Raw genomic sequence first — 13,776 nt, 5'->3', positions numbered from 1 at the left:
CACTAATTCAAGTGCTAAGGACACACAAGACAGCTCTTGGGTGGTCCATAAGTGATCTTAAGGGCATTAGCCCAGCAAGATGCATGCACAAGATCCTATTGGAGGATGATGCTAAGCCAGTGGTTCAACCACAAAGGCGGCTAAATCCAGCCATGAAGGAGGTGGTGCAGAAAGAGGTCACTAAGTTACTAGAGGCTGGGATTATTTATCCTATTTCTGATAGCCCCTGGGTGAGCCCTGTCCACGTTGTCCCTAAGAAGGGAGGCATGACAGTGGTTCATAATGAAAAGAATGAACTCGTTCCTACAAGAACAGTTACAGGGTTGCGCATGTGTATTGACTACAGAAGGCTTAATACAGTCACCAGAAAGGATCATTTTCCTTTACCATTCATAGACCAGATGCTAGAGAGACTAGCAGGTCATGAATACTACTGCTTTTTGGACGGCTACTCAGGTTACAACCAAATTGCAGTAGATCCTCAGGACCAAGAGAAAACAGCATTTACATGTCCTTCTGGAGTATTTGCCTACAGAAGGATGCCTTTTGGTCTGTGCAATGCACCTGCAACTTTTCAGAGGTGCATGCTCTCTATCTTCTCAGATATGGTAGAAAAATTTCTGGAAGTCTTCATGGATGACTTTTCAGTATTTGGAGACTCATTCAGCTCCTGCCTTAACCATCTAGCACTTGTTCTGAAAAGATGCCAAGAGACCAACCTAGTTTTAAACTGGGAAAAATGTCACTTTATGGTGACTGAAGGGATTGTCCTTGGGCATAAAATTTCAAACAAGGGAATAGAGGTGGATCAAGCTAAAGTTGAAGTAATTGAAAAATTACCACCACCTACCAATGTTAAGGCAATCAGAAGCTTTCTGGGGCATGCAGGATTCTACAGAAGGTTTATAAAGGATTTTTCAAAAATTGCCAAACCTCTGAGTAATCTGCTAGCTGCTGACACACCATTTGTGTTTGACACACAGTGTCTGCAGGCATTTGAGACCCTGAAAGCCAAGCTGGTCACAGCACCAGTCATCTCTGCACCAGACTGGACATTGCCATTCGAACTAATGTGTGATGCCAGTGACCATGCCATTGGTGCAGTGTTGGGACAGAGGCATAATAAGCTTCTGCACGTCATTTATTATGCCAGCCGTGTTCTAAATGATGCACAGAAGAATTACACAACCACAGAAAAAGAGTTACTTGCAGTGGTCTATGCCATTGACAAGTTTAGATCCTATCTAGTGGGATCAAAGGTGATTGTGTACACTGACCATGCTGCTCTTAAGTACTTACTCACAAAGCAGGATTCAAAACCCAGGCTTATAAGATGGGTGTTGCTTCTGCAAGAGTTTGATATAGAAATAAGAGACAGAAAATGGACAGAGAACCAAGTAGCTGATCATCTGTCCCGAATAGAACCAGTAGCTGGGGCGTCCCTCCCTTCTACTGAGATCTCTGAAACCTTTCCGGATGAGCAATTATTTGCTATTCAGGAAGCTCCATGGCTTACAGACAGTGCAAACTATAAGACTCAAGGTTCTCCTTCTGTAACCATGGAAAGGAAGCATGAAGAGCTTCTCCCAAAACAGAGTCAAACAGAGCCCCCACATTCAAACTCTAAGTTTGGTGTTGAGAGGCCACAACCAAATTCTAAGTTTGGTGTTGAACCCCCACATTCAAACTCTAAGTTTGGTGTTGGGAGGTTCCAACATGGCTCTGAGTATCTGTGAGGCTCCATGAGAGCCCACTGTCAAGCTACTGACATTAAAGAAGCGCTTGTTGGGAGGCAACCCAATGTTATATTTATTATTTTCCTTTGTTATTTTATGTTTTCTACAGGTTGATGATTGGTGCGCGAAATTGTGAACAATACTTTTCACAACTCTCATAATCCCCGGTCATGAACCCCAAAACTTGGTGTTCAATACCATGGCATAAACACAACTTCGCACAACTAACCAGCAAGTGCACTGGGTCGTCCAAGTAATAAACCTTACGCGAGTAAGGGTCGATCCCACGGAGATTGTTAGTATGAAGCAAGCTATGGTCATCTTGTAAATCTTAGTCAGGCAAACTCAAATGGATATGGTGATGAACGCATAAAAACATAAAGATAAAGATAGAGGTACTTATGTAATTCATTGGTAGGAACTTCAGATAAGCGCATGAAGATGCCTTCCCTTCCGTCTCTCTGCTTTCCTACTGTCTTCATCCAATCCTTCTTACTCCTTTCCATGGCAAGCTTATGTAGGGTTTCACCGTTGTCAGTGGCTACCTCCCATCCTCTCAGTGAAAATGTTCCTATGCTCTGTCACAGCATGGCTAATCATCTGTCGGTTCTCGGTCAGGCCGGAATAGAATCCAGCGATTCTTTTGCGTCTGTCACTAACGCCCCGCCTGCTAGGAGTTTGAAGCACGTCACAGTCATTCAATCATTGAATCCTACTCAGAATACCACAGACAAGGTTAGACCTTCCGGATTCTCTTGAATGCCGCCATCAGTTCTAGCCTATACCACGAAGACTCTGATCTCACGGAATGGTTGGCTCGGTTGTCAGGCGAGCACTCGGTTGTCAGGCGATCAACCATGCATCGTGCAATCAGGAATCCAAGAGATATTCACCCAATCGAAGGTAGAACGGAGGTGGTTGTCAGTCACACGTTCATAGGTGAGAATGATGATGAGTGTCACGGATCATCACATTCGTCAAGTTGAAGAACAAGTGATATCTTAGAACAAGAACAAGTGGAATTGAATAGAAGAACAATAGTAATTGCATTAATACTCGAGGTACAGCAGAGCTCCACACCTTAATCTATGGTGTGTAGAAACTCCACCGTTGAAAATACATAAGAACAAGAGTGATCATTGGTTTCGGCCCCAGAGAGGGAACCAGAAGAACCAAGATGAAAATACAATAGTAAAAGGTCCTACTTATAGAAAACTAGTAGCCTAAGGTTTACAAAAATGAGTAAATGACATAAAAATCCACTTCCGGGCCCACTTGGTGTGTGCTTGGGCTGAGCAATGAAGCATTTTCGTGCAGAGACTTCTCTTGGAGTTAAACGCCAGCTTTTATGCCAGTTTGGGCGTTTAACTCCCATTTTGGTGCCAGTTCCAGCGTTTAACGCTGGAATTTCTGAGGGTGACTTTGAACGCCGGTTTGGGCCATCAAATCTTGGGCAAAGTATGGACTATCATATATTGCTGGAAAGCCCAGGATGTCTACTTTCCAACTCCGTTGAGAGCGCGCCAATTGGGCTTCTGTAGCTCCAGAAAATCCACTTCGAGTACAGGGAGGTCAGAATCCAACAGCATCTGCAGTCCTTTTTAGTCTCTGAATCAGATTTTTGCTCAGGCCCCTCAATTTCAGCCAGAAAATACCTGAAATCACAGAAAAACACACACACTCATAGTAAAGTCCAGAAAAGTGAATTTTAACTAAAAACTAATAAAAATATACTAAAAACTAACTAGATCAGACTATAAACATACTAAAAACAATGCCAAAAAGCGTACAAATTATCCGCTCATCAATATGCTAAGGAATAACATCATTATTATTGAAAACATATGTTTGAAGACAATTTTATTTAAATATATAGAACACGAAAATATATGTAATTGCTACAACAGATCAATACAAGCAGATGCTAAGATACATTATTATTATATATTCTCAAACTTCTAGTTATATAATAAAACCAAGCCTAACAACATAATTCAGAGTCATTATTGTTTCTATTCATATAATTGATACTTAGACATCTCACTACTTTAATTTGTTTGAAATATTTATGTTATATTACAAACCATAATGATACACAAATATATGATTAACTAGAAATTATCCTAACCTACCCACTTAAAATCAACTACATCAGCAAATAATCTACTAAGCTAATTACTAAAAATCAACTTACTAAATGAAAATAAGATTAACTAATTACCAAAAATCAACTAACTAACCTGGAATGAAACTAGAAGAGAGAAGACAGAAATTGACGGTTGGAGTAGCGGCGATAGGGCAGGGGTGGTGGAAACAGAGAACAATGACGGTGTATCCAGTGGTAACAGTCTCACCAGTGGCAGCAGGGCAGTGCAACAGCGGCGACAGGGCAACGGCAATGGCGGTAGGGGAAAAGGTGAGGGGTTTAGAGAGAGAGAATGAAATTTCAAAATGAAAAAAAAGAGGTTCACGGTTCAAATTTAGGGTACGATTACCGTCGGATTTACCGATGGATTAATCCGACGGTAACGTACTTCGTGTAACCAAAATGCAGCATTTCACTAAACTATGTTCAGCGTCAGATTTATTCGCCACTAAATCCAACGGTAGCTAGCGTGCCAAAATTTGTTTTTCTCCCTCCAAATATTACTGTTGATGTTACCGTGGGAACATCAACTCCGACGGTAATATTTTAGTGTGAAGAATTTATTCCCATATCCGACGAAAAATTCGAAGCAAAATTTGGCCCTAAAGTCTGACACTAAATCCATCGGTAATTTCAATGATTCTCAGTATTTTTCTTGTAGTGTATCGTAGAATTTGTTTGACATACTTCTAATGTGACAAGATAGGATTGTACATATACTGGTAAGGTAAGAAAATTTTAAACCTTTCTGATTTGTCTAATTTTGTGTGCTCTAGTACTAATCTTGAGGAATTATATGAATTAAATTGATATTGTGTTGAATTGGAAAAATTGGAGCAATTGGAATCAAATTAGTGGATGTTGAATGCTTGAAGTGAGCCTTGGAAGCTGGAAATTTTGTTTGGTTTGGAATTGGAGACTTGGAGCTTGTGGAGGAGAGGACTTTTGAGGCGCTTTTGAGCGTAAGGAAGAATCGGCCAAGGTATGGTTTTGGTTTCTCATAATTAGGGGTGTCAGGCGGGGAAGCCCGCCTGCCCCGCCCAGCCCCGCCAGAAGCCCGCCATCTGGCAGGCTGGCCCGCCCCGCCTATTCAGGCGGTCCCGAAATCCTAGCCCGCCCCGCCTAATGGCGGGCTGGCGGGCTAAGCCCGCCTAATTAATTGTTTTTTTTATATTTATAAGGACATATCTAATATCTTCTATTTAAATCAATATAAATACAAATATTAAATATAAATAGTCTTCAAAATAAATAAACATAATCCAATTATCCAAAATACAAAAACATAGTTATAACTTATAAATAGTCCCATAGACAAAATAAATATATAATCCAAAGTCCAAAAACATAATTATAAATAGTCTTCAAAGTAAATTAAACTTAATTTAATACACTTAATTTTCATCTTCATCTTCATATAAGTCAATAACATCATTGGAACCAACTCCTGAAGAATAGCCTTCTCCTTTTGCAATATCTTCCTGATCTTTATCTTCCTCTAGAATAAAGTAATTAAATATATTAGCAAAAAAGTACATAATAATGTTCAAAATCACTCAAGTATGTATGTCATAAATATAATATACCAAAATCATCATATCCACGTATCCAATTTCTGGTGCAAATTACCGCTTCAACATTATCTGACAACAAACGACTTCTATACTTATTCAAAACATGAGAACCCATGCTAAATGCAGATTCTGAAGCCACGGTAGTAATAGGAATTCTCAACAAATCTCGTGCCATTAGTGATAGTGTTGAAAAACGATGATGGTTGTCTTTCCACCATTGCAAAACATCAATGATTGCATCATTGCAAAATAATGTTGCCTCACTCAAATAAATATCCAGTTGGTTCTTTCCACTTTTCACTTCAGCTTCTTGATTACGGGACATCAAATCCTTTGCATTACAAACAATATATGAATCAAAAAGTATGAAAAATAAGAAACACATATAATCAAGTAGATAAAAATACTTACACCAACAATTTTAATAAGCCGAGTTCCAATTGCAGAAGATGTTGCTTGAGAAAAATTACTTGAAAGTTGGGAAGAACTTTCTACAGTTGTAGAGGAATTTTGGTCATAAACCTCAAAAAGCTTGTATAACTTACTCTTCACAAGCTCCACTTTGTCTTTAGCACTAATAGGATCAATCTCATTATAGCAATGAACCAAAGTGTTGAGTTTAAATCTAGGATCAAGAACTGCCCCAAATGCAAGAACAACAATGTATTCTTCCCAATATTTCTTGAACTTAATCATCATTTTTTCTCCCATGTTCCTTATAAGCACTTCATCATTCTTCAAACTATTCATTAAAATAAGTTGGATTTGCCAAACTTGTAAAAAATACAAGTTGGATGTTGGGTAAGAAGTTCCGGACATCAACTTGGTAGTTTGGTAAAATGGTAACAAGAAATCACATATCTTTTCAGTTCTTCTCCACTCATCTGATAAAGGACAATACTCCCTAAACCCAGCTTCTTTTACTTTATACATTTCAAAAGCTTTCTTATAAGGAATAGCACTTGCAAGCATTGCATAAAGTGAATTCCACCTAGTAGGAACATCTAAACATAATGCAGTCGTATACTAAAGTCCCTCAATATCTTCAAAACATTCTTTAAATTTAACCATTCGACTTTCAGATTTTCTCAGAAACTGAATAGACTCTCTAATCTTATACACTGCATCACCACATATTTTCATTCCATCTTGGACAATAAGATTTAAAATATGAGCAGAGCAACGAACATGAAAGAATTCACCACCACACAACAATGAACCATGCACATCCAAAGTACTTTTCAAGTGTTCAACACAAGTATCATTAGAAGAAGCATTATCCAAAGTAATGGAAAAAATCTTTTTATCAACTTTCCACTCAGTCAAAAGCGTAATGATTTTAGAAGACAACTCAAATCCTGTGTGAGGAGGGGGCATATGACAAAAATTGAGAATTTTACTCTGTAATTTCCAGTTCTCATCAACAAAATGTGTAGTCAAACATATAAACCCCTCATTGGTACTGGAAGTCCAAAGATCAGATGTTAAGCAAATTCTATTTGGAATGGAAACTAAAATTTTTTTAAGTTTCGCAGCTTCTCTCTTGTGAACTTTCACTATGGCAGCCTTAATCGTATTCCTAGAAGAAAGTTTCAAAGTTGGACTAATATATTTCACCCAATTTCTAAATCTCCTATCATCAACCATATTAAAAGGCTTATCCCCAACAACTACATACCCAGCAAACATATTTCTAGCCACTCCTGAATCAATCTTAAGTGAACCCATTTTAAGTTGCAATTCTGCTATAGTCTGACCAATATCTTCATGCTTAATTTGAGTACAACTATCAAGATGCCGTTCTATAGTAGAAGTGCCATATCGCTTACCTCCAGCGTTAAACACTTTCTTGCATCCTTTACACTCAGCACGTTCTACTCCATCCTTATCTGGACTGAGCTTTTTGAAAAAATTCCAAACATCGGAGGTTGCTGGTCTCAGCCTTTTCGAACTAGGTTCATCAACCTCGACCGGAGCAACCTCAGAACCAACTCCAGTAGTAACAAGGTTACTCACAGTTTCAGAATTCATATTTCCTGAAATAAAAGTAAATGTAAATTGTTTATATGAACTAGGTTTTTCAACCATTAGCAAACCATACAAAAAATAGCAAACAATTTCTGAATCTGCATCAGATTCAAGTATTCAGCCAAATATCAACCATTATCAATCATAATCAAAACTCAACCATTATGAAACAACACAAAAAACAAGAAACAAATTCTGAATCCGCATCAGATTCAAGTATTCAGCCAAATATCAACCATTATCAACCATAATCAAAACTCAACCATTATGAAACAACACAAAAAATAAGAAACAATTTTTGAATCTGCATCAGATTCAAGTATTTAACCAACAATCATTATTTCTCTTTAAAGATCAACCCTATAAAGAAATTCCCCTCATGATGGCATGACATGATGGATCCATAAACATTGAGCAATTAATCTATTATCAAATTCACCACTTGGGTGCTAAAAACTGCACTAGCAACTACATAGATAGCTGCATTTGATGCAACAACAAAACAAAAAAAGGATTAGTTGCATATGAATTGAAATTTTGTAATCTACATTATGCTCATATACGAACATTAAGTGAGCGTGACACTTTGTGTGACAAAGACAAGTGGTCCAAATCCAAAATATAAGGATAATGCATTGAACCTTATTCCAAAACTCCAAACAACATTATCTATATACCATTGGCTTCCTCAAAACCACTATCTATATGCCTATGGTTTTATTTTGTCCAAATCTTTGGTACTTTTCGTAGTTTAGTAACACCCTTTTATGTACATAATAAATAACAATACCATGCACCTTCACTTAGCAACACACACTATAAATTACAATCATCAAGTATATCATATATCAACTTGTGTTAATAATTTGAAAACAAAGAATTAGTTACAAATATGTGTTCAAGTAATAGCATTAGCAAAGGTTAGAGTTGTGGAGACCTTGAAGGATCAAGGAGTGTGTAAACAAGAAAATGTAAATAAGAAACTCAACCATAATCAGATTTAACCAAATATCAACCATAATCAAAACTCAACCAAATATCAACCCTAATTTACCTATATCAAACAGCACAAAACACAAGACCCAGAGCGTGGAACAGCCGTGACCGAGAGCGAGACCAGCAGAGTCAAAGGACAAGTCACGACTCAGAAGACCTAGGAGCCAGGACCAAGACCAGCAGGCAGCAGCGACGACGGCTAGACGGAGCAGCAGCGGTGGCTATCACTCAGTAGGCCACGATGACCAAAGATCGACGGTGAGGAACTGACTCTGACTCAGCGACCGTCAGAGGTGAGGACTGAGGATGGAACTCTGAAGTTCGAGCTGAGGTCGATGGACGATGGAAGTGAGAGACTGAGAGTGACGGTGAGGAGCTGAGGATGACCGAGTGAGAGACTGAGAGTGACGGTGAGGAACTGAGACTGAGGAACCGAGTGAAAGGCTGAGAGCCGTCAAGGAGACTGGAGACGAGATGACTGAGTGTCTGAGTACTGCCGAGGAACTGAGAGGAGTGAGAGTGAGGCAGCTGCAAATCTGGAATTAGGGATTAAGGATTGGGGATTCAATTTAGGGTTTCAGCCATTTCGCTGGGTGGGGAATGGGGTTGGGTCGGGTTGGGTCGGGTGGGTGGGTTCATGGGTTCTGGGTCTGGGTTCAGCCAAAAAAAGGCTTCAGCCCATTGGGGAAGCCCGCCCCGCCCCGCCAAAGCCCACGGTTTAAACGATTTGGGTTAGGCGGGCTTTTGTCTTTCGGTGGTCCCAAATTTCCAGCCCAGCCCGCCTTTTTTGGCGGGTTACGCGGGTCAGCCCGGCGGATTAAGGCCTGTTTGCCACCCCTACTCATAGTTAATATATAATGTTGCGTGAAAACTTAGGCTTGTTGCCTTAGGATAGGTTTGAGTGACATGAATTTGGTTGGTTTGATTGATTAGAAATGGTATATGTATATAACTTGATTTGTTGATGATTAATGTTGAAGTTGGTTAGAAATTATTAATGGAATTGTTGAATAGATGGAGATTGTGAAATGGGTGAGAATTGTGAATGGTGGAACATGAATTTAATTGAATAATTAAGAGTGGTATGATTGAGGTATGATAAAAAAAGGCAGTAGTATTGATTTGGTTGGTGTTGAATTAAAGTTTGGATCTTTTTTAGGTTGTGGTTTATGGGTTTTTGAATTTATGATTTGAAAACATAGAGGTTTGAATTCTTTTGGTAAAAAACTAATTTTTGACCAACTTTGGCAGGGCATAATTTGGCTTCCAGACCCTCCTATTTTGTAAAAATTATTTTGAATAAAAATTGGGTCTGTGAAGTTCATATCGTTCGAAGAACGAATTCAAAATTATTTTTAACAAAAAAGTTATGCGAGTTCAAAGTTGTGTATGAAAAACTGATTTTTCTGACTTAACATACTTTTTGAAGTTTCTGATACAGGCGCGTACGTGGACATGCACGCAACACAGACCTTGGGCTTTGCCCAGACGTTCTCACTTATGCGAAATGAGCCACATGATAGGCTCGCATACGCGAGCAATGCTACGCGACGCGAGAATGGTTCCCTATCCAAGGGCTCACGTAGACGAACAAGTGGTGCATACGCGAACATGGCCTGTGTACACAGAATCCCTGTTTTCTGAAAATATTGTTTTTAAGTTACAAACCCTACCTCTAGATTTCCAACCCTTTGAAATTACCATTTGAGATTCATTAGCGAGTATTTAGACTTTTGGGGTGAGCAAGAGAATACTGGTAATAGAAGGGGTAGTTCTGTTTTGTATTTAGAGTCAGAGACTTAGGATTACGGAGTAATGGGGGTAGATTAACTAGAGTAGTTTCGTGAAGTGTTTTTATGTTGATTAGAGAGAAGATGACGAAGTATAATGGAGATGAGTTTAAAGAACTGTAAGTTAACTATAAATATAATATTGGGCGTAATTTGATTATAACTGTGATTGTTTTATCTCGAACACTCTTTCTCAAAAGTGCAACCTCAGTGAGATAGGGAAGCTGAGGATCCCCTTCTTTGTTCCTCCTGGTATTGTAAAATCGCCTCCGGCGAGATGGTGGGAGGTTAGGATCCCCTCCTTTATTCCTCATGGACCTATGAGAACGTACTTCCTAGGTAGACACAAGGGTTATGGTTCACCCCACTTGCTCCAGTTTGGTTAGTTGAGGCTTTCCAGGTAGATGCAAAAGTGTAGTTCGCTCCACTTACTCCAGGATGAGATGGTTTGAGCTCCCTGGGTAAATGCAAGGGTGTGGTGCGCCCCACTTGCTCCAGGTTGAGATGATTGTGAGCTTCCTGGGTAGATGCAGTGGTCGCCTCACTTGCTCCAGGATGGTATTTATGATTGATCATAGTCCCCCGGGGCAAACACAGTGACTCGCCCTAACTAGTTCCAAGTTGAGATTTGATGTCCCTTTGACCCAGCCGCGCAATGGATTATTGATTATTTATATATATGCATATGCTTGAGCTACGCATCGATGTGATTGTCCAGGGTTCGCTACAGGACATGTCGGGTTTGGCTGGATAACTGATAGATGATATCATCGGTCATAAAGCAGACATGCATCATGTGCATTTGTATGATTTGTTTAAGTATGCATATGTTAGTTTGCCTAATTGCTTATATATGTCTATATGCTACATGACTTAAATGTTGTATCTATTTCTTTAATTATGTATTACTTGTATGTTTTGTATGTCTTTGCAACTGAGAGATTCCTCATGCTGGCAAAGATGATGCTGAGAGTAGTTCCATCGGTGATGAGAAGGTTTGAGATGACATGAGGTGAGGAGTTAGATTAGAAATAGAATCCCTGAGATAAGAGTATCAAATTTCTGGTTTAGTATAATCTTTACGTTAAAAATCTGAGTGTCGGAGTTCTAGGATTGCCTCTGGCTTTTTCGGGACCTTATATATATTATCCTGTGGGCACCTTTACCATACTGAGAACCCCCAGATCTCATTCCATACGTATTTGCTATTTTTCAGATGTAGGACGTGACACGCCTCGGAGTGTGCTGGATTTGCTTTTTGGAAGCGAAGAATTATCTTTTGGGCTTTTTATATTATGTATTTAGTTATCTATGTATGTATTTTTTCCGATTTTGTATAAAATTATGTTTTGTCCCTCTTAGAGGTTGACTATGAAAAACTAGGATTTGTTTTTGTCTTTTGGTTTAGTGTTGAGTTATATATATATATATATATATTCTAGCCGCCCTTGGCTTCGTAGGTCGAGTCTAGAGTTTGTTTATACTTATCCATTAGAACTCTATATATGCGTCTTTTGGTTTTACGTATAAGCTTTCTGTCTTATCGTATTTCGTGAGCGATGCATCTTCAAATTTGGTTTGATTGTACCCCTTTTCTTTTAAAGCTCCTAGCTATATTATCTTTGTTATATATGCATGTATTTTATTTTTAGAGGTCATAGCATCTCACTGCCTTTGATTTATGACCTAGGAATAACGCTCTGTGTGGTAGGGTGTTACACGAGTCTTTCGATACAGTATAGTCAGCGAGGATACCATGATGTATACTATACGCTCAAGGAAAATGTACTTGAAGTTTGAATTACTTTGAGTCCTTGGAGCCGACGTCTCTAAGGTGGAGCATGTCATAATATACTGTAGTTAGTGGTGATATGACAGGTGTATAAAAGTGCTCGTTGTTATAGTGATTTATCAAACACCCTAGAAGTTTGGTGGTATATAGGAAATCTCCGCACCTTGATGGGAAGGAATGGACATAGGTAAAGATATTACAATAAACCAAAATATATCGTGCTTGCATATTCTCCCAACCCTTAAACTTTTTACTTTCATGGTCATTTATATTTCTAAGTGGTGTGAAAAGTATAGCTTCCTATAAGTTATTGGAAATTGGTTTAAGCCTTGAAAAAGTACTTATACGTTACCACTAGCATTTAAGTGTTGATTTATATTATCCAAGTGGTATGAAAAATATTAAGTACGTGGTTTAAACACTTGAAGTTCTCTTATAACTTGTAAGCCCACAGAAAATAGAAGTACATTGTCATTGGGTATATTTATAAACTAACATAGATAGCAATTGACGTAGTAAGGTGACAGACTATAACTTGCCTCCCAAATCAAGTCAAGCGCAAGTTGTAATGCTTGTACCCCAAGTAGGTCTAGTAGGTTAACCCATGTGACTTTTAAATTGCTCTTTCTAGTTCTAGGATGATTCTACTAAGTTTGATTAAAGTGGCTCGTCCATTTTGAGCTATGGTCTTAATTACCTCAATGCCTCTACTCGAAGATCGGCCTTAGAGGTCGGGCCTCGAGTGTAAACCCAGGCTACGTTGTTACCAAGTTGACTCTCTTCGAAGGGCTAGTCAATCGATGGATGAGTCAAATATCCTAACGTATGAAATTATATGCTCGACCTAATCTAGAAGCTGACCAAGTCAGAAATCTCGACGTGATTATTGGGATATGTACATATCGCTTCAACTATTTTTGCACTTTTTTTAGTTTCCTTGATAATTGTGCCTGTCATTAAATCAGGAAAAAAAATACTCCTTTGTCTTTATAAAGCATTATTTATATTTATTTCCTCTTCCTTTTTCTTTTTCTTCTGGTTTTCATTCCCTTAAACTCTTCGTATTTTTGCCTTCTTCATTTGCTTTATACATTTTCCTTCACTTTTGGTAGTGCCTCTTTTAGATTCTTTAAGCATTCTTTGCTTTCTTTCATTCTTCAATTCTCAGGTTGGTACTTCTTGTCCTCTTTTTTCTCCTTTTGCTTTTCGAAATATGCCTGCCTCTATTCTTGATTTAGTATGGTGTTGTTCCTTTAGAAATAAATGGGTACTGTATATTGTATGATGATAAAAATGGATGATAAAAATGGTTTCTTTTTTCCTTCTGATGCTTTTTTTCTATATGCTAAAAAGGATAAAAATGATAAAAAAAATAGTTTCTTTTTTATCCTTTAATAATACATGGGTATTATATATTGTCCCTCCAATAGTGGTGGGCCCGCCACTAGGATAGTAGTGCTGTCATTGGTACCTTGATTGTGAGTTCGTGATATTGGTTGTCTTTGTGCCTATTTGAGTAATGCTACCATTGTTGAGCGTAGGCAAAAATGAATAATTTTTCACCCATTTTTCTTTGATTGTTGGCGAAACCGATTTTTTATGAGTTTTAAGGTAGTTATGCATTATTTTTTGTGGGTGCTCAACCTCTATGTCTCGATCTTCAATATCTAAAATTTCTTCTAACATACCCAAGAGTGTTGAGTGGGTAGATAAC

General features: G+C 38.4%; 1 protein-coding gene across 1 annotated transcript; it reads right to left on the bottom strand.

Annotated features, from left to right (window-relative positions):
* Positions 1-5,276: 5,276 nt before the first annotated feature.
* On the bottom strand, positions 5,277-6,167 carry LOC140174393 (zinc finger BED domain-containing protein RICESLEEPER 2-like). Its single transcript, XM_072198843.1, has 3 exons — positions 5,868-6,167; positions 5,469-5,787; positions 5,277-5,380 (listed from the first exon to the last, which is right to left on the bottom strand). Exons 1-3 carry the CDS (start codon positions 6,165-6,167, stop codon positions 5,277-5,279), a joined length of 723 nt encoding a protein of 240 aa, XP_072054944.1.
* Between the last annotated feature and the right edge of the window lie 7,609 nt (positions 6,168-13,776).

The sequence above is a fragment of the Arachis hypogaea genome, chromosome 7 (assembly GCF_003086295.3).
Source record: "Arachis hypogaea cultivar Tifrunner chromosome 7, arahy.Tifrunner.gnm2.J5K5, whole genome shotgun sequence".
Classification (NCBI taxonomy): Eukaryota; Viridiplantae; Streptophyta; class Magnoliopsida; order Fabales; family Fabaceae; genus Arachis; species Arachis hypogaea.
Note: the sequence above shows the minus strand (reverse complement) of the source record. Positions and strands in the feature narration are given on the sequence as shown.